Source organism: Phaseolus vulgaris, chromosome 10, assembly GCF_051622355.1.
Source record: "Phaseolus vulgaris cultivar YP4 chromosome 10, ASM5162235v1, whole genome shotgun sequence".
Taxonomy (NCBI): domain Eukaryota; kingdom Viridiplantae; phylum Streptophyta; class Magnoliopsida; order Fabales; family Fabaceae; genus Phaseolus; species Phaseolus vulgaris.
Window position 1 is genome coordinate 38,546,027 of NC_143507.1, and position 22,121 is coordinate 38,568,147.

General features: G+C 27.6%; 1 protein-coding gene and 1 pseudogene across 1 annotated transcript; one reads left to right on the plus strand and one right to left on the minus strand.

The window, feature by feature from the left end:
- Window positions 1–224: 224 nt before the first annotated feature.
- LOC137818008 (uncharacterized) lies at window positions 225–14,690 on the plus strand (annotated as a pseudogene).
- A 1,731-nt stretch (window positions 14,691–16,421) lies between these two features.
- On the minus strand, window positions 16,422–20,185 carry LOC137819639 (1-aminocyclopropane-1-carboxylate synthase). The gene is made up of 4 exons (XM_068623541.2): window positions 19,904–20,185; window positions 19,660–19,791; window positions 19,281–19,441; window positions 16,422–17,751 (listed from the first exon to the last, which is right to left on the minus strand). Exons 1-4 carry the CDS (start codon window positions 20,069–20,071, stop codon window positions 16,776–16,778), a joined length of 1,437 nt encoding a protein of 478 aa, XP_068479642.1. The 5' UTR covers window positions 20,072–20,185; the 3' UTR covers window positions 16,422–16,775.
- Window positions 20,186–22,121: the final 1,936 nt, after the last annotated feature.

The following is a 22,121-nucleotide window of genomic DNA, read 5'->3' on the forward strand; positions in this document are numbered from 1 at the left end:
TAATTATGTAGGAATATAGAAACAAATATTTGAATTAAACATGGAGGGACATTAGTAACGTGTGTGGGGAGGGAGAAGATGCAAGGGGAGGGAGAATATGCAAACTGGTGTCATAAGTATTTAGAAAATAGAAGTTAGTGACGATATTAGGTTTTGGGATAATAAGTGGGTAAGCTAACCTAAAATGTTACGATTGTTGCTTAGGCTACATTCTATATTAGATCATGGTAGAATCGTGTGAGGTTGGTATGTGGATTGCCATATGTTGGCAATGGTGCTTATTAGTAAGGAGGAGAAATATGTTTTAATGAGAAATTGACCAAACAAATGATACTAGGATGTGGGTTACTGAACAAAATGAGATTTTTTCTATTAGGTCGGCATATTATGCATATGATATTTAACATAATCATAATACGTGTGATAATGGTATGCTCTTCATACCCTTTTGGTATGTAAAGACTCTTCCTAGTGCTTAGGTTTTTGTTGAAGAGTTTTACAAGGTAAATTTCGAACTAGGATGAATATAGTGAGAAGAGGAGTAACTTTAAATACCACAATTTTCTCTCTGTGTCAAGCTCATGAGGAATTTGTCCAACATTTGTTCTTAGGATGTAAAATAGCCTGATGCATATGGAATAAATGTTGGAATTGGCTAGGTGTAAAGTATGTACAACATGATGATCTCAAATGCGATTATGAACAATTTCATATTTTTCATGTTAATCACAAACAATTTGGTATGAAATGAAAGGGGTTATGGGTAGCAATAGTCTGGGGTATTTGGAATTATAAGAATAAATTTATTTTTGAACAAGGGAAGATAGATGCAAAGAATTTTTTATTCAATCCAACTAAAGACTTGGACTTGGTTGTCTGTTAAGATATCTTATTTTAATTATTCTTATTTAGATTGGCTGTTGAACTCTTACATTTGCTTTCAAATCTTAAAGGTGATTTTGTTGAGCCAAACTTATTAGGTCATATATATGAACGCAATATACTATGCTATATATACTATGCTATACGGTTTTTTTTTCTACTTGTTTTGGATCAAAAGGAGTTTCTATCCAAAGGTTTTTTTCTTAATTGGTGGTTGAGAAAGGTATTTTTTAAGGATGAAGGGACAAGATAAAATTTGTAGTTTTTGGTTTCTTTTGACAAATGTATACTTCCTTAGAGTTGCTAGTTTTTTTAGGTTAAAAACAAATATTATAGTTAAGTAAATTATGATGAACTTATTTGAAGTTGTTTTAGGTTTATTGTTGAGGCATTCCTAAATGTCCTCTATTTATTTCATACTTTCTTTGCTAATAAAAATACATTATTATCTTAAATTTTTTTTTATCAGCAATAAAATAAATAAATAAATACTAGCTATTAATACATTATTATCTTTCCTAAATACATTATTATCTTTAATAATAATACTAGCTAGGAGAAAGACCATTTGTATCTTTTCTATATAATTTTAAAATGAAACTTCATATAAAAGAATTGCATTATTGAAAACCTTTTTTTTATGGATATGGTGGATTTTGTGAAGATGTTTTTAATTTTGCGATAACATTTTAGTAATAATTTTTGTGACATGTTTTGTAATAAACTTAATTCATTGCAAGGATATCCACAATAAAATGAAATAATGTAGTGTTAACCAAGAATTTTTTTATAATAAATTATATATAAAAAAAAATTAGTTAAAAAAATTATAACAAATTATTTAAAATAACAATCACTAAGGTATTTTTTTAATGGTGTAATATGAAGTTCTCGAGTATTCTTACCAAATCTATCAAATATTAAATGGGTGCTTAAACAAAGGTGAAAGTTTGCTTAAAGTGAACCAAAATATAGACTTCTCACACAAGATGTCTACTCTAGGGATTAATGGAACAAGAATGAAAAATCTACTCATTATACTTTGATATGCATCTTGGAGCGAAATGATGACTGGTCTCCAAGTATGCATTAATGATCAATATGGATATGTAAAAAATGTTCGTCTAAAATAGTGGCCAAACTTCCTGTATTCTCTAATCCTCTTGTGGTTAATGTTGGGTTCAAATTCTCTGACTATTTTATCATTAGATGGACAACCGGATGCATCATCCTTTGTTGTGTTTTGTAAGTCTCTATTTCTTATATATTTTTTAGTCATCTTGAAGAAAAAACATAGTTACGTTAGTAAATCATGCATAATTAATTCAAAATGATATTGATGCAAATAACCAAAATAACATATTAGAATCAATTCTTCATAATTATGTCATCTTTGTTTTTTTCTTTTCCAAATACATAAAAAATATGTTCATATAAATATAATTACTATATAATGTGCATGTGCGTGTGTTAAATGATTAATTTCACATATCTAATTTAAATAACATCAACACATAACAAATTCATCATTTAATAGTTGAAAAGTTAATGAAGTCATTACTTAAGAACATTTAGGCATAAAAGTTACCCTTTCAAAACAAGTAATATGGGTAGCACTAATTGAAGTCCACTATTAAACCAAGTAAACAATTTACACATAATTTTATTTTAAAGTATGCAACAATGAGCATATCCCTGCTATACATCAAACAATGACTTAAAAGCTTTAACTACAAAGAAAAATTATCTAACTTACAACAATCTTCTTAGTCTTAGAGAATATGCATCACCAATAACAATATTATGACCTTTCAAAAAAATCCCAACAAGTGATATTTACATTTTGTTTATAAAAAAACCATAGCTAAGTTGTAATGTGGTTTAGATGAAAATTAAAAATAAATTATACTACATATTAGTATCTTAAAATGCTTTAATATAGAGTTTCTCCTTTTAGACTAAAAAAATTGCAAGTACCTATAGAAAAAAAGCCCGTAGGCAATGACAAAAATTCGTGCAAAATTACCGATAAATTAAAATATGTAGGTAATCAGAATGTACGTAATTTTTTCACAAATTTTTATCCATGGGTAAAATTTCTCATGGATTGTTTTCTGTAAGTAATATTATCATTATTTTTAAAATTATTAATTTTAAAATATTTTTTATTTATTATAATAATTTATTAGTATTATAACTAATGACATTATTGTTCAATTGGACCTACAACTATCATTATTTTTAAAAATATTTTTTATTTTTTATATAATTTATTAGTAGTATTATTATAATGACATTATTGTTCAATTGAACCTATAACCACTAGATAAGAAAAAAAAATATTCTTATAAAAATTATTATCATTATTAATATATATGTTAATAATAATAATATTATTATTTTTATTATTAATATAAATATAAATATTTTTTATTCTTTATTATTAACATTATTACTCTTTTTACTTTTATTATTTTTATTGTTATAAATATTAATATTATTATTAGTTATTATTATTAATATTAATAATCATAATAATGTTGTTAATAATAATAATACTATTATCAAAATTATTATTATTAATAATAGTATTAACAATAATAATATTATTATCAAAATAGTTATTAATCATAATAATATTAACAATAATAAAAATATCAATATTTAAATTTTAATAATATTAGTAATAATATTATTATTTTATTATTAATCGTGTTAATAACAATAAAAAATATTATTAATAATGTAGTTAATAATAATAAAAATATTATTCATAATAACATTAAAAATAATAATATTAATAAAAACAATTATTAATGTTAATATTCATTATTATTATTATTAACATTTTTTAATAGTAATAAAAATAGTAGTAATAATAATAATATCAAAATTGTTATTAACAACAATATTATTATTAATAATAATTATAATAATAAGAATAAAAATTATTATTATTATTATTATTAATATTGCGAATAATAATGAATAATAATAATATTTTTATTAATAATAATAATAAAAAATTCATACTAATTTTAATAATAAGAATATTATTAATATTATATTATTATTATTAGTATTTTTTTTTATTATGAACAATATTAATAATAATGGTAAGAATATTAATAATATGAATGATAATAATAAAAATAGTATTATTAATATTAATAGTACTATCAATTTTTTTTATTATTAATCTATACTTATATATAAACAAGATTTTTCTCTTTAACTACTCTTTTGGTGTTTATCAAATTTACCCTTATATTAATAATTATTTTATTATTTTATTTTGGATATTTTAGTCATTTCGTTATTTTTTAAGCATGTAATAATAACTAGTTATTCTTATAATTAATTGGAAACTGTTTTTCTTTTCTATTTTAAAACTAATATTCTATCATTTTTGTAAATTTTAAATGTGGAGCAGTTTATTAAACGTTTTGTACGGAGTAGTTTTTCCTCCCATATTTTCATCTCTTTTAAAAATAATAGTTGTTATCATTTGTTTTCTTATTCTTTCTTTCCAAAAAAAATATGAATGAATGACAATAGCAGTTTCTGTTGAAGATAATTGTAGACTCTACTCAACTTGGATAAAGAAAATGTTTGATAAAGAAAATCTTCTTAAAGGCTGATGGACATTGTGTCCATGGTCCTTGTTAGGTTAGAGGTTGTTTAAATAGCCTTTTGCACTATGATCTACTTATATCTCATAAGCATAGTGATAAGCTCAAGCACAAGAGTTTCTTACAAAGTATTTTCAAAATTTGTTTTAAATTTTTTCAAAAACTAGTTTATTGCACAAAAAATCAATTTGTTGTCTGATAAATGAATTGATTCTTTTTGTATTGGTGCAAAACTGTTAAATTTTTCAAAAATTCAGTTTTGATTTCAAATTCCGTTTGGCTCATAGGTACCATTATCAACTGATCTAAAAGTGGTTATGTTACCACCATGTGTATTTTCAAAAAACAATATGTTCCTTTGAACTTCAATCAATTATTTTTATAACCGTTCTTAACTATTTTTTTGAAATTTCGTTTTGATCTGAAAGCTATAAAAGGAGGGATTGATCTAAGGTCAAAATACACCTTGCAATTATGATTTGCATACAGTTTTTAAGTGCTTCCAGTGAGAGTTTGAAATTCACTTTAGTTTTTGAATTTTTTTCTTAAAAAACTTGAAGTGCTCTTGTGCTGGTGACTTTTGGTTAAAGATTCAAGGTTCATCTTGCGCTGCAGCCGTGAGGGTCCTGTTTTAAACCTTTTGCATCTGCAGTCCAGGGGTTTTCTTCCTATAATTTCTTTTGTAATAGTGGTTGTATTAATGTCTCTTGATTGTGTTTCTAAAGGTGCGTATGTTGCTGAAATAGAGTTTTGCAGCTTGTAATCTTGTTCTTGAAGGATTCAAGAAGTAAGAAGTGTTTGTAAAGATTGTTTTGCATTAGTGAAATCCATCTTGGTATAAGGTGAGACTGGATGTAGCTCTTGTGGAGTGAACTAGTATAAAACAATGTGCCTTTATCTCTTCTTGATCACTGCTTTAAATCCAAAATGTGGTAATCTGTGATAAAATGAATATGTTGTTTTAAAATTGAATCTATTATTTTAATTGTTGATGGGTTAAATCATATTCTGGTTTTCAAGAATCTGATAAGGCTTTGATCTTGCTTAACATTCATAGTATATGTAATCTTTGAGTAATATAAGTGTTAAAGATAAACTTTTCTTCACCGTTGACTCGATCCGTGACTGTGACCTCACGTGGGCGATTTGGATGAAGATGAAAACGAGGAGCAAACCGACTTATTCTTCTCATTACAAATGTGGCATCGAAGTTTCTCCAAATTCGCCAATAGAATTTTAAGTCTATGATTTCTTACGTGATCTTTCTCGCGCAAGGTAGGGAAGAGGTTCACTGCATTGTGGAGAAACGACTATTACCAAAGATTAGGTCTTTCTAACTTGGATTTGTAATGGTAACCTATTGTTTGTCTCGCCTTTCGCAACTAGACCTTTAAAGTCATTGCTTGTTGCTTGGGGGCGGTGCTCACACTCTCTTCATGTTCGCTTTTTATTCATCTTTATCAAATTGATTATTCTTTCATTTTCTTTTATTTGTTCGTTCCGTTAAATCGAGAATTGTTAATAAATATAAAATATTTAATCCTTTTTCTTTATTTAGAATCTTTTTATTTTTAAATTCATTTAAACCAATATGAGTGTTTTCTACATCTTAATTATTTCTCTACATCTTCGTAATGTTTTCTACCCTTGGGTTGAAAGGGATGATTCACTATTATAAAAAAATAAATTTTATGTTGAATTTTTATAAACGATTCGGTGAATCGCTAAGTGGTTTAATACTGAATAGAAGATTAAGAAAATATGTGAAGAGATTCGTTTCCCCTAATTGTATTATGTTGAAAGGTTATAAAAATTATTTTTATAAGATCATACACTACAAGAAAAACTCAAATTACATACAGATTACTACATACGGATAAAAATCCGTATGTAAAGTGGACATTACATACGAATATTTACACATGGATAAAATATCGTATGTAAATAAACGTTACATACGAATTTTTTCGTATGTAAGCAATAAGTCGTTATATACGGATAAAATTTGTATGTAATTTTGACGCCAAGAAGCGAAAAACATTACATATCTAATCCGTATGTAAGTTATTTATAATTTTAATTAAAAACAAAACTGTTAACTGATTTTAAAATTAAATAAAAAATAATAAAAATTATTACATACGGATATTTTCGTATGTAAGTTTTTTTTTAATTGTCACATGCGGATTGGTTAGTTATTAATTTTTTTAATTGTTACATACGGATGGTGTCCGTATGTAAGTTATTCATTGTTTTTTTTATAAATTTTGCATGTAACATTTAAAAATGATAAAAACTGTAATATATTAAAAAAATAATTTATAAACTTATATTATTTTGTGAAATATATTATTTTCTTTTAAAAATTAAAATTGTGAAAAATGTAACATGAGAATTTATTAACAAGGACTGCATAACTAAATTTAATATCTTATTTTATATATTAAATAATTAATCCGATCAATTTATTAAAATCATTGCAAAATATATATTTAATAATTATAATTAATATATTATTTATTTTTCAATCTATTTTTTTTAAGTACTCTTATATTATTACGTTTGAATAAAATAAAGTTTACAAGGTGACTAAACCAGAAATATAGTTAAAAGATATACATCTTACATTAATTAGTTATTACAAACAAGATATTACAATAAATTTAGTTTATAAAAATATGAATACATAATTAAATTAAAATAATTATTTACTTCTAATAATAAATATTATTATTAACATATAATATTTATTGACTTCTAAAATAATTATTTTGTGAAATATATTATTTTCTTTTAAAAAATTAAAATTGTGAAAAATGAAACTTGCGAATTTATTAACAGACACTCCATAACTAAATTTAATATATTATTTTATATATTACGTAATCAATCCGACCAATTTATTAAAATGATTGCAATATATATTTAATAATTATAATTATAATTATAATTAATATATTATTTAGTTTTCATTCTAATTTTATTTTAAGTACTCTTTTATTATTATGTTTGAATAAAATAAAGTTTACAAGGTGACTAAACTAGAAATATAGTTAAAAAATATGCATCTTAGTTATTACAAACAAGATATTACAATAAATTTAGTTTATAAAAATATGAATATATAATTAAATTAAAATAATAATTTACTTCTAATAATAAATATTATATATTTACATATGATATTTATTTACTTCTAAAATAATTATTTTGTGAAATATATTATTTTCTTTTAAAAAATTAAAATTGTGAAAAATTAAACTTGCGAATTTATTAACAGGCACTCCATAACTAAATTTAATATATCATTTCATATATTACATATCAATCCGACCAATTTATTAAAATCATTTCAATATATATTTAATAATTATAATTAATATATTATTTATTTCTAAATCTAATTTTATTTTAATTACTCTTTTATTATTATGTTTCAATAAAATAAAGTTTAGAAGGTGACTAAACCATAAATATACTTAAAAGATATACATCTTACATTAATTAGTTATTACAAACAAGATATTACAATAAATTTAATTTATAAAAATATGAATATATAATTAGATTAAAATAATTATTTACTAAATATTATTTATTTACATAAGATATTTATTTACTCCTAAAATAACTATTTACTTCTAATATGATATCATATATTAACAAATAAAGAAAATAAATGTTATAAAAATAATTAAAAATTAAATAAAAATTAAAGAAAAAAGAAATTTTACATACGGATTATTCGTATGTAACTTATTTGAAAAAATAAAATTGTAAAGCCGCACTTCAGTGAACCCTAAATTACAAACACCCGACAGCAGTACCAGCAAGGCCACATTCCAGCTGCTAGCGGCCACCACCGAGCAACCATCTCCACCGCAACCGGTACTACCGTAGCAACCGTCAGCGCCGCAGCAACCACCATCACTGTAGTTGGTTCTAATGCATCAACCCCACCAGATATTACACCATCCCCATATACAAATCTTGGAGGGACACATTCAGCTTCTGCAGCGAATAACTTAGAGGACGAGGTCCTCTCAGTTGGTGATCGCCCTCTGATTCAGTCTATTGGGGGAAGGTAAGAATATAACAAAATTCAATTTATATAATTTATTATTATTGTCTTATAATTTTGACTAACTTTGTTTTGGTATTTAGGTTTTATCCATAAAAAATAGCATCAAAGGCCATCACTGCCAGCATCAAGCAACAATTTGGTGAGCCATGGCCAACATGGGGGGCAATCCCAAAGGGTGAATGGGATATATTTTTTCAACGTTTTAAGGTACTTGTTTTTTATTCCCTTTAGAAATTTTATATTTTACAATTTGGATTGATGATTCTTGTTGTTTTGTAGAGGAAGGTCACATGGAGGGTTGAGGAGGAGAAAAAAGTTAAGAAAAATTTCCATACAAAAGCTTCTCACACCCTTTCACAAATGTTTAAAGATGCTCGCCAAAAAGGTAAACAACCAGAATGGATTGACAATAATGTTTGGAACAACCTCTTTGAACAGTGGAACATGCCTGTGTATCAATCCAAATGTGATACAGCTAAAAAGAATCGTTTGTCTGAAAAAGGTGGATGTCTGCACACTGGAGAATCTATTAGTGTTCATGAACATGCTATTCGGATGGTATGATTTCCATACAATTTTTTATATTAATTTTTGATTAATTATTATCTTCTTAATTTATGAAATGTTTTCTTTATAGACAGAGGAGCTTGGCCGCTCGGTCCATGTTGATGAAGTGTTTCAACAAACACATATACGAAAGAGCACTAGAGATTTTGTTGATGATAGATCAAGACGGACTCATGTTAGTTATTTTAAACTTTTTTAAAACTTTTTTTTCATATACATTAATTAGTATGTTACAAATATTTTTCATTTTAATAGGAAGATTTTGAAAGTAGATTGTCTCAAGCATTATCTGAGTAACAATCTACCTCAATATCTACTGCATTAGATCCAGTTCAGGAGGAAAAATTGAGAAGTCGTTGTTGGTTAGAAAGTGTAGGTGGAAGGTACAAGGGACGAGTATATGGGGTTGGACGTGTTGATTGTCAGGACGACTGTGTTAGTCGTTACCTACAAGAAACACAACCATCTTCTAGTAATAAGAAGACTGATTCAGAAGAAATTGTTGAACTTAAGCAGCATATTGAACGCATGGGTGCAAAGTTTCAAAACTTTCAAAACTTTATGATGCAATATCTACCACCTGAGGCAGCAGCTGCAGCACAACAGTTTTTTCAGCCGCCAAATACCCGCCACCAACTTAGCCGAATCAGCAGTCAAATGAAGTGCAACATCATAGTAATCATGATGAACAACAAAATTCATTCGGTGAAGATTATAATAATTATTAGCTTCTCTAGAACTTTGTTTTAATGAAATACATTTTAGATATTTGGAAATAGTAAGTATTGTATGTATGGACAACATTGAATGTGATAAATATTTGTCTTCTGAAAACTGGAATGTACTGAAATGTTAATGAATATATGCAGGTGTAGAATATGGGGTGCTTCTAAATACAAAAAATATAGGGTGCTTCCAAATACAAAAATTGATGCTGCTGTGTAGAATGTTACATACGGATTTATCCGTAGGTAATTATATACGAATTTTACATACGGATTTATCCGTATGTAATTACATATGGATTTTACATACGGATTTATTCGTATGTAATTACATACGGATCCAAAATCTGTATCTAAAAATTACCTACGACAGTTTTACATACGGATTTTTTCCCGTATGTAACGATGTTTTACATACGGATTTTGTATGTTATATACAGATTTTGACTGTACGTAATTTGAGTTTTTCTTGTAGTGATAAATTACAGTAAAATTTTTTTTGTTAAAATTTTAAATTATAATGCTTAGATAATAAAAGATTATAATTAATATAATTATAAGGGTGGGTCCGAAAGAAAGATAAATAATTTATTGATAATAATTATCACCACCAATATATATCCTTGCCTATCTAATTTCCTATACATTAGAAGTATGGTATATTACTTAAACCTATGTACTATTCGTTAGCTATCCTAGAGTTATATAAATTAATGAAGTATGTAGCCAAACATTTCTCATATAGTCCATTGCTTTCAAATGTAGTACTTGAGCATCCGTAGAATACTACAATACAAAATAAGTTCAAATTAGTGTTAAAGTACATATACTTTTATTATAAACAATAATTTAAGTATTATTGTCTACTCCCAATTTATTTGAATGCATATTCTTATATAATGATAGTTATCTATTGCATAATGTAGTAGCCACAGTCATCTTCTTGTTTATGTAATAATGATGACTTCCATCGAATTCCAAGGCAACCATTCCCTCTTCCTACATTATATGACATTTGAACAATGAGACAAGGACAATCATGAAAAATATTTAAAATTCAAAAGCAAATATTTCTATTCAAATGAAAGGAATAAGTTAATGATCCAGATAAATTTGAAACTAATTTTATAATTTGGTTCTATAGCAGTTTAACTATATCATACAAATGCAAAGACTTGTCAGGAAGGATTTGGAGGTGAACTTTGCGCCGATTTTTTGTAAGTTGTGGAGGTGCAAGGCAGTGCCCTTTGCAATGCTTATAGCTTGGAGGTTGATGGAAAACAAGCTTGCTACTAGGGTAAATCTGAGTAGAAGAGGGGTATTGGTGGATAGCTCGATGTGTAGTTTATGTGGGAAGGAGGAAGAAACTTGCAGACATTTGTTCTTCGATTGCAACTTTGCTTGGCAAGTTTGGTGTCTATGCTATAGATGGCTTGGGGTTCTGGTCGTGTCACACTTTGAGCCGAAGAATAACTTTGATCAATTTAGGATGAGCCCTGCTTCAGAGACGGTTAATAGTGTATGGAACACAATCTGGGTCGGAGTGGTTAGCGAAATATGGAATCACAGGAATAACATTATTTCCAAAAGAGAAGTGGCGGATGCGTATGAAGTATTTTCTTTGGTGCAAGTAAAGCTTTGGTCTTGGGTCTCTTTAAATTTCAGGTCAACTTCGTTTTCCTTTTCAGATTGGTGTTTAGAACCTATGTTGTGCATGGGGTTAATCACTTGAGTGTGTTAGATGTAGCAAGAACAAGGTAAGTTTAGTTAGTTTGGGAGGCTTTAGGCAGGAATCGGTAGTTGGATACCGTATATAAAGGTTGAATCATCTTTGAAGTGGTTCTTATTTATTTATTTTTTATTGTCGATAAAAAAAAACAAATGCAAAGACTATTGTTTTTTATTTGCCTTATTTAACTATATAGCAGTTTTTTATTCGGTCAAACATGCACTGCCTAGGTTCTTCATATATATATTATAGGACTCTTGTTTGTTAGACTCCGTAAAAAAACTATTTCCCATGGCTATTTCACAATAAAACCCACCATGATATAAAAAGGAGAAGCATGAACATACAATCTCTATTTCCTAAAGTACATTAAATATCATTATTCAACCACAACCTTTCAAGTCTTAAGCTTTTTACATATTATATTCATTGTTTATATTATTTATAAATTCTAAAATATTTATAAAATAATATTAATTATAAATCCTAAAATTATTTATAAAATAATATTACTCTAATATTCATTATTAAATTTTAATAATCTTAATTATATAACTAAAATAACATTAATTATAAATCCTAAAATTACTTATTAAATGTTTTACTAAAATGGTTAGTGCTAGTTTTGTGTGAGAGGAAAAGAAGGTTTTTTTTTGTATAAGAGTTGAGACACCCTTAAAATATTTTTTTTTTAATATTCAATTAATTATTTGCTGATAAAAAACAAAAAAGATTGATGTCTATATGCTGAAATTTGAAAAATTAGACTGCGGTTTTATGATAAACGCAATCTATGTTGGCTCATAGACGAATGTTGTTGATAAGAGTCGTAATTTAAGTGCTTGGTCATACTATTGATAGTAATTATACCATGAACCGCGGTCTATAGATTCGTTTTAATTTAAAAAATGACACATTATTTTAATGGACGGCGTTTGACTATGAATCAATGTTGTAAGGTTATTGTTGAACAACTTCTGTGCAAAATCAAATGTTGTACGATTTAATATTTTTTATTAGATTTTATTTTCAATTTTTTTTTAGTTAGATGATAAGTTTTTTCACATAAATTATATATACATAATTTTATATTAAAATATTTTAATATCTTATTTACATGATCAAATTCAAATAATATATATTTTCAAAATAAAATATTAATATGACTTAATATCACTCAATGATTTTTATTTAATTAATAGTATATAATCTAGGGAAGAGTAATCAACTGGGGAGGGGGAGAGACAATCAGTTATTGGAGTATGGGAGGATAATCGATTACTATATATGTTCCAGACATAATCAACTATGAGATTTCTGATAATTGAAAATGTGTGAAAATAGTTATTTATTACTAATAATAAAAATTAATGATACTCTTCTTTTATTTTCATGCATTAATTTTTCTCATACATTAATTTCTTCTCATATATTATGAGTGTGAAAAATATACACTAAAAATAATTAAATAAAAAATAATTTTTGAAACATAAAATAATTAATTATTATATTGATTAAATTAAATATTATTTTAAAAATTAATTTTTTTTAATATTTAAATTAGTTTTAATTATTAATAAATATTTTTAAAATTAGTATGTAGATTAACTACTAATTATTTAGATTTTAAAGTTGATAGTTAAAACTTTAATAATTAATTAAATATTAATTTAAAAATTATTTAATAAAAATTAATTTAAATATCAATAATTTTTTTAATTTCTAAAATAATATTTAATTTAATTGAGATAATAATTAATTATTTCTATCTTTAAAATTAATTAAAATTAATATTTATTTAATAATTTTCTTTTAGTAATATACCTCAAGATTCCTTATATATTTCATTTTGCTTTCTTTGCTAAGGACAACAAATCAAACATAACAAAGATAATCATGAGAAGGAGAGGTTGCACAACCTGCAATAGCCAAGTGGCCCAGCTGAGGCACTATTTCATCAAACGAACCTTCTATCAGCTGTGTATGTGTTTAGATCATCACTAAGAGATATTTAGTTTCTTAGTTGCAAATTCTAACCCTTCATTCTCGTTCACCATTCAAAGAATAAAGCATTGATGGATGGAGCCTGAAACATTAAAGTACCACCAATTCACGTAATTAGTGCATGAATGTTCTAACAGTGTGAGATCACTGTCAGGGAACAGGAAACGAATAAACATGTCCCAGACGACAAGAAAAGCTCTGAATTATACATAAGTCAATTGCAAGAATATCATTAGTTGGGTAACGTAGATTTTTTTCCCACTCACACCCAGTTTTGAGTTATAGCAACGGCATGCGAAGACTTGGTTAGGTTTGTTTCAGAGACAGGATGTTGAATTTTGATGTTCGATGCATTGGAAACGCAGAATGTGTGGGTCACTGTGTTCCCTTCGCATGGTGGAAAAAGACCTGAAAAGCTAACACTCACTTTTTATCCGACCAAAAATGAAAGAAAAGGAACTAACAAAATTATAACCCACTACACTATTGGAAAAGCCATGCTCTCATCTTCATCACCACCTCGTTCAGTTACACGTATCAGAACAATAATCCAAATGGCAACAAAAGCACACACTTGTTGTTTTCATGATCCATCAAAGTACAATACCCTAATCTCCACAAAAGATTTTGTTAGATAAAGGGAATTGTTGGTTTTTTAGAATATTTCAGAGGAAGATATTTTATTATCTTTGCTTATAATACTTGCAGTAACAAACTCTTAACTAATTTAATGAACAGTTACCTAGAAATTTTAAATAAACAATTAAAACAGAATTAAAACAGAATAATAAAATATCACTTGTCTCATCGCTCTTCTTTGTTCCTGTGCTTGTAAAGCATTTAAGAGCTCTGCAAGAGAAATTTTTGATAGGTCCTTTGTGTTCTCTAGGGTGGTTATGGTGGCTACAAACCTCTCTGGAACCGTTACAAGCAGTTTTTCCACAATTCTTGAATCTTTTAAGACAGATCCAAGCAATCTCACTTTGTTGGCAATGCTTAGAAGTCTGTCAGAATACTCTTTTACCGTTTCTGACTCCTCCATTCTCCAGTTCAAACTCCCTGATTAGATTCAGCACTTGCATTCCACGAATCCTCTCATCACCTTCATATTCGGCTTTGAGGTAATCCCAGATTTCTTTTGCTGACTTCAAGGACATTATCCTTGGGAAAAATTGAAACCTCCTTCCATTGAACCTCACAGATCCCTCAAGAAGATAGCTCTGATACCAATTGTTGATTTTTTAGAATATTTCAGAGGAAGATATTTTATTATCTTTGCTGACAATTACATTTATAATACTTACAGTAACAAACTCTTAACTAATTTAATGAGCAGTTACCTATAAATTTTAAATAAACAATTAAAACAAAATTAAAACAGAATAATAAAATATCACTTGCAGTTAAAAAACAGAATTTCCAACAGGAATGATAGTTATATATCTAGGGCTGTATTTGTTTCTCAAATATAGTTATTTTCTTAAACTATGTTTGGGTGCAAAATATAATAAAAGGGGAATTTTTAGGAAAAAAGAACTCGTTTTTTATATCAATGTTTTTGGAACTTTGTAAACAAAGATATAGATAGTAACAAGCTAGTTTTTCGAACTTTTTTATATCAGTAAACAAGCTAGTGGTATATACAAGGAGTCGTGGTGCATTCAATAATAGAATATAAGTAGGTGATAATCATAATTAATTTAATAGTTTAAATTTTTTTTGAGAACATTATTGGATTGGATGAGTAGATTTTGCACAATGAAAATAAGACATATATTTTAAAAGTTTTTAATCAAATAATTAATAATTTTAATTGAATAAATTAAGATAATTGTTATATTTACGTATCAATTGGATTTATTATAATTAATAATTTAAATTTACTTTGTAATTTAAGTTATAATATCATCACATATTTTTTTTATCCTTTGAATAATATAAAATTATAAATTTAATGTTTAAAATTATTTTTTATTTAAATTTTAAATTAAAAAATATTGATGAAGTACCTTATCTCCCTTTTAACATGCTAATGTTGCGAGGTCAAAGCAAGTTAGAGAATTGAAAATGTTAATCCATTCCACCAAATTAGTGATTAATTAGTAGTCCAAATTTCAAATGCTTTGCCAATCAAAAAAATTAAAACTAAAGGTAGAAACTCATTACACAAATGCACCAAATTTAAATGTAAAAGCAATACAATAGAAAATAATAAATTAATTAGAAGAATATCATCAACGTATGTGATGCTAAAAAAAATCTACGTATGTGATGATTTCTAAGTAAAAAAACTCATTGCTGAGCAAAAAAATAAAGCAAAAAAAAACTCTTTTTATTAATGTCCCTTATTTAATATCTCTTATTTATGATACTGTTTAAAAAGTTTTTAAAAATAAGAGAGAATCTTAAAAAGATTTTTCATAAGGTATCACTTCTCCCATTTTCTCATATATATATATTATATTATATTTTAAAAAACAAACTTAATATTTTATTTTTATGTAATAATTAATTATATTTAATATAATTGAACTTATGTATATAATAATTAATTATGAACTTAAGATATGACTTTTTTCAAAATTATTAATTTTAAAATAATTGATTATTTTATTTCTTAATGAAAATTATGACTTTTCTCAAAAATGATGATTTTAAGATAATTAATTATATTATTTTTTAATCAATTAAATTATTTTCTTCATTCAATTTTTAAAATATATATTTTTTAAAAACTTCAGTATTTCTGAATCAATTAACGCTGCAATTTCATACAAAATAATTAAAAACATATAATCTAATGCAATTGTAATGAATAATCGAACATGAAAACAATATCATCATTATTTGTTTCATGCATGAATGTTACATATATGGAAAACCGAAACTTTCTCCAAATATAAAGTGGGCAAATTTATTCCAAATGTATCACTTCAATTGCACCAATAATTTCAGTCACCCTAGTTCCTTTACCACAGTTAGCCCTTTAGGACAACCTAAACGTGAAAATACCCTAAGCACCCTCCAGAACATTAGGAAAGCAAAACTTCATTAGCAAAACAAAAAAACGAAATTATTAACTATTTTCAGACTCGGACAATATCATAATTCTTGAAAAAGATAGATGTTCATGCAGAACCATTGTCCAATATTCAAGTGGCTTGAACAAGAGGTGATGTAATAGGTGAATGAGGAGACATAACACTCTCATCAAACATTCTTGAATTGAAACTGAGTCTAAGATTCGGTTGCCAACTTTTCATTCCCACTGGCTTCTTTGTTTCTTTCCCCACGAGTTCACGAATCCTGTTGAGTGCAACATCCACTGTTTCATCGTCCATGTTGGCAAAGCAAACCCTAAACCAACCAGGCTCAGAACAGTTGAAAGAAGAGCCCGGTGACACATTTAGCTTCACCTCGTGAATGATCACACGCCATAGCTTCAACTCAGCTTCAAACGTTGCTTCCTTCAACAAACTCTTCAAGTTCATCCAGAAGAAGAGTCCTGCATTGCTTGGAAACCAAGTAATGTTAACCTCTTCAAGCCCCTTCATGAACATGTCGTGCCTTTTCTCTAACCTTCTTGAATTCTCCGACAGAAACTTCGTCACAAACTTTTCATCCGACAGCATCGATGCCAGCATGTGTTGAGTCTGCGAGGAGACTAAGCCGAAGCTGGACATTTTCCTTGCAGATCCCACCACTTCATCGTTGAATGAATAAATTATGCCAACTCTGAAACCAGGGAACCCCATGTCTTTGGACAAACTGTAAATGACATGAATTAGGTCACGTTTGCAATGTTCCATTTCTTGGATCACTTCAACCACGCTTACATAACTGGGGGAACTGCTGAACACAGTTGCTGCGTAGATTTCATCACAAACTAAGTGGATGTTTTTCTCGTTGATGAAGCTCACTAGGCTCTTCAACGTGTCCTTGTCTAAGGTTGTTCCCAAAGGGTTAGAGGGGTTTGTTATGATCAACCCCTTAACGTTGATGTTGTCCTCTTTGGCTTTTTTGTATGCTTCTTCAAGAGCTTCTCTTGTTATCTTGAAGTTGTTGGAGCTATGACAGTGGACAGGAATTAATTGCATCTGGGTTCTCCAACACAAGTCACGTACGAATCTGTAGTAAAATATGAAAATATATCAATCTTTATCACTCTGTTAAAAGCATATATATCTTTGTGTTGTGTGAGTATACGCTTACGTAATCATACATATCACCATATTTTGCCATTGACAAGACTTTGCTAATTGATTTTTCCACCTCTTAATCATATCACAATATTATAATCACATGCGTCTAATCACCCTATCAGATGGTTTAATTCTCCTTTGACCAATTCAGCCATAGTTTACATAATTATGTATTGTGGTCCACGCATTAAGTGTCTATCTGGACAGAGTTACCAGGGTCTGGAACAAAACTTTAAATAGTCATTTTCAATAAAAAGTAAATTTTTCTAAGGCAAATTAATTGTAAATTTTTAAACATATCAATGCAGAAATCAGTTAAAAGAAGAGCAAAGTTGGATTTAGTGCAACAGGGCATGATTTTCTTCTGTCTAAATTTGATCTTGTGAAGAAATTTGACCTACCTAATTAAATTTCCACAACATTAATAAAGGTGCATGTGTGTAATTACTGTGTTGTGGTGACGTTCTTGTTTGAATATGAGGTCACCCTACACAGATGCTCCATGTTTCATTTTGTAAAGGTCAATGTTTAGTCATAATCCACTTGGCTTGCATCCTGATGAAGTGTCTAATTTGGACTTACGTATGTGAACAAGAAACCACACGCTTGTTGACTAACCTCACACTATGGCATGGCTTAATCGTTTGAATCATAATTTCTCTGATTTTTGTTTTCAAACTACCACAATATGCAACAAAGACCAGACAAGAAATTCATGCTATAAGAGGATATATATGCGTAATACAAATATAGAAAAAATAATTATAAGTCAAAATTTAATGCTCCACAGAATTTAGATAAATATTATAAATAGTTTTTGTTGTACAGATTATTAAAACCAAACATTATTTTTACTTGTAGAATATATTGGAAACATTTGTAATATTAAAACTAAAATGAATCACTTGTTCTAAATTTATAAAAGTGCAATTTTACTGAGTCATATCATTCTTTATGCTGTTCTTCATTCACATCTTTTATAAAGTTTTTTTTCTTATAAAAATACAACCGACTCAATTATTTGATCTATTAATTAAGCACATTACTTTGATTGATATAATCCAATCTTCACCTTATTTGGTGTCCGCAACAAAAATCCTTCAGTACCACGTCTTTATTACCTCAATGTTTTTAAACGTGGCATCTTTGGAAAACGTAATCTGTCAAAATATTAAGCTAATTCTACAGTATTCCAGACTTAAACCATGTAAGCAGATATACATAAAATGCTCGTTTGGAAAAAAATATATCACTCTAATGAATATTATATTGAGAAAAGCTTTTAATTAAAGTAAGTAGAATGTTAAGACATTGAATTTTGCCTGAAATTAAAAGAAGATGTATTATTATAAGGTTTTATGAATGCTTGCTTTCACTTTAAACGTCTGATGGTGAGTAGCACAGTGACATTCATTGAATGAACACAGGTTTTAAGGAAGAGAAGAAGGTGCATACCCTGGATAAAATGGGGTGGGAATCATAAAGGCATCTCCATGATCAGCCAAGCAGAACATGATTTGCTCGTTTGCCCCTGTTGCCCCTCCACTCATCACTATACGGTCCGGATCAAATCTGACCCTACCTCCTCTCACTTTTGACATCCAATTTGCAATACCCTGAAAAATCAGAACAAAAACAGCATATCTTGTGAACAACAACACAGCACTCTCACTTGTTATAAATCCTTCTATATATCATCTTTCATCTAATTTTTACTTGCTAAATGAAGCAAGTGTTGGATGTTTTTCAACATATTATTTGATGTTTCTACTCTTAGGCTATGTCAGAAACTAATAAAATGAAACTTTACGTGTGAAAATTCATTCATTCTTACATTTCTGAACTCCTTCAGCCCATGATAGTCCTGAAAGTTGGCAATGTTTCTGAACTGATGCACTCCCTCGGGAGTACAGATGGAAGCCTTGGGATTATTCAGAATCCACTCTTCAATCAGATCAAAGCATAGCTGGAAAAGATAAACCAGCAAGAAAATGAACACCCACATAGTAAACTGATCATGATCATAATCAAAACAAACAATTGCATTTCATGGTGGCTCTAGGGAGAAACACACATACTTGATTTTCTGCAAGACCCATCTGGATAACTCCTTGAGGGTTCTTTGTAGGGTGAAATGGGTTTCTCTCATATGCTTTCCACCCATCAAAGTATGGAGAATTCTCTCCATGTTTGTCATTGGTGGCAATCTTGGATAGAAGGTGTTGGCTCTTTCTCCCCAAATCCATGTTAATGTTAATTTCTACAGAAGGTGTGTGATAACACTCTAGTTTGAGTTGCAAAGGCTTTGGAATTTGGATCGTGCTAGCTATTAGCAAACAAGTTGCGGTGAGGAAATGAGAGAGTTTATGGTATTTATAGTACGTGTGGGGTAGGAGCAGTGGTAGACGAGGAAGAAAACTCTGTTTCGAACTTTATGATTGAACGCTGAAAAACAAATAAAATAATAATGGATTTGTGTTGGTCGAACGCTACTTGCTTGTTTCTCTTCTCATTTCTTAAACACGTGTGGAAAGACCTACGCCATAAGCCAAATAGAATAATTATACTCCTAAATTCATTTCTTTTTTTCTATCTTATGTTTAAGTGAGTTTGTTTAAACTTCAAATATAAATTACTTTTGAAAAAATTACTGATAAGTGCTTTTTTCAAAAAGTACAAACTATTTCTTTTATTTTTTAAAATAGCTTCCATTCCACTTATTTTTTACTTCTAGTTTTTTTTTACAAAAAATTAAGAAAACATAAAAAAAGAGCATAATTAGTGTTTTTCTATGTTAAAAATATAAAAACAAAAACTCAAACAAACTCACTCCTTATCTTGCTTGTTTTCCTATTTTTCATTTTATTTCTTATTGCATCACTTGATATCACTTTCTCCTTTTTTCCATTTTCTTCTTCAACTTTGCATTTATGACTGTTCACTTAACACCAATCATACAGTCGTCCTAAAGAAAATTTGTTTGGATAGTATGCATAAAGTCCCAAATCCAAACTTTGTATTATCATATAGTTAATCTAAATGACAAATACTTTAATACAATGATATAAAATTAAAATTCACCGTAAATGAGATATTATTTGTATTTTTTTTAATTGTATTTTGAAATTATTTACAAAATTTTATATAAAATATTACATATTTTTTACTTCTACAACAATTTTTTTAAGAAAAAAAAAACTATTATGTGCCATAGCACATAAAAAAAAATTGCACATCAAGAATGAAGTTAAAAGAAATACAAAAAGAGAACATTAGAGACCACTCAAAATTAGGGGTGGTGAAGCAAGCTAACCCACCCAGCATAGGCTCATCTCGTGTTTGGTTCGCAAAATGCAGGTCGGGTTGGTCCGCTTTACATAAGGAGTGCGAGCTCATTTCACTTACCCGCTCCACATAAGAAGTAACTCGTGAGTCTACGGGCTAGTCCGCATAAGAAAAATATTTTCTTTTTCAAAAATTAAAATTTCATTAATTATAAAAAAAAAACTTATTCCTCCGGTTGAAAAATTAAAATTTTATTTATGTTTCAATTCATTCAATTAAGATAAAAATATGAATTCAAGTATGACGATTTTTAGAAGGTTTGATTAAAAATAAGTAAAGTTTTGTTTTGGATCTATATTTTCTATATATGTATATAAATGTATAAGAGTATCTTATTAAAGTTTTGCTACAAAATATTTTAATAAAGATGATTAACTTTTTAACTATATTGTTGAAATCTTTTCTTTATATTAATTTTTTATTAACATTTTAAATATAAGACTTTACTTAAAACTAAATACACTATCACTCTTAATATTATAACTCCTTGATATGATTAAAATAAAACATTCTTTTAGTAATTAAATTCAATATTTTTAAAATAAAATAAATATCTTAAGTTCATTCCACTTATGTCTTACTTCTATTTTTCTTAAAAAAAATTAAGAAAAGATAAAAAAAAAGCATAATTAGTGTTTTTCTCTGTTAAAAGTATAAAAGCAAAAACTCAAACTCAAACAAACTCACTCCTTATCTTGTTTGTTTTCCTATTTTTCTTTTTTTATTTCTTATTGCATCACTTGATATCACTTTCTCCTTTTTCCATTTTCTTCTTCAACTTTGCATTTCTGACTGTTCACTTAACACCAATAATACAGTCGTCCTAAAGAAAATTTGTTTGGATAGTATGCATAAAGTCTTAAATCCAAACTTTGTATTATCATATAGTTAATCTAAATGAGAAATACTTTAATACGATGTAAAATTAAAATACACCGTAAATGAGATATT

Excerpts from the sequence above, each read along its gene's own strand:
- LOC137819639 (XM_068623541.2), bottom strand. The coding sequence starts at position 20,071 with ATGGATTTGGGGAGAAAGAGCCAACACCTTCTATCCAAGATTGCCACC. Across the intron at positions 19,792-19,903 it reads TGGGTCTTGCAGAAAATCAA|CTATGCTTTGATCTGATTGA; the intron begins GTATGTGTGTTT and ends TATCTTTTCCAG. Across the intron at positions 19,442-19,659 it reads GGCTGAAGGAGTTCAGAAAT|GGTATTGCAAATTGGATGTC; the intron begins GTAAGAATGAAT and ends CTGATTTTTCAG.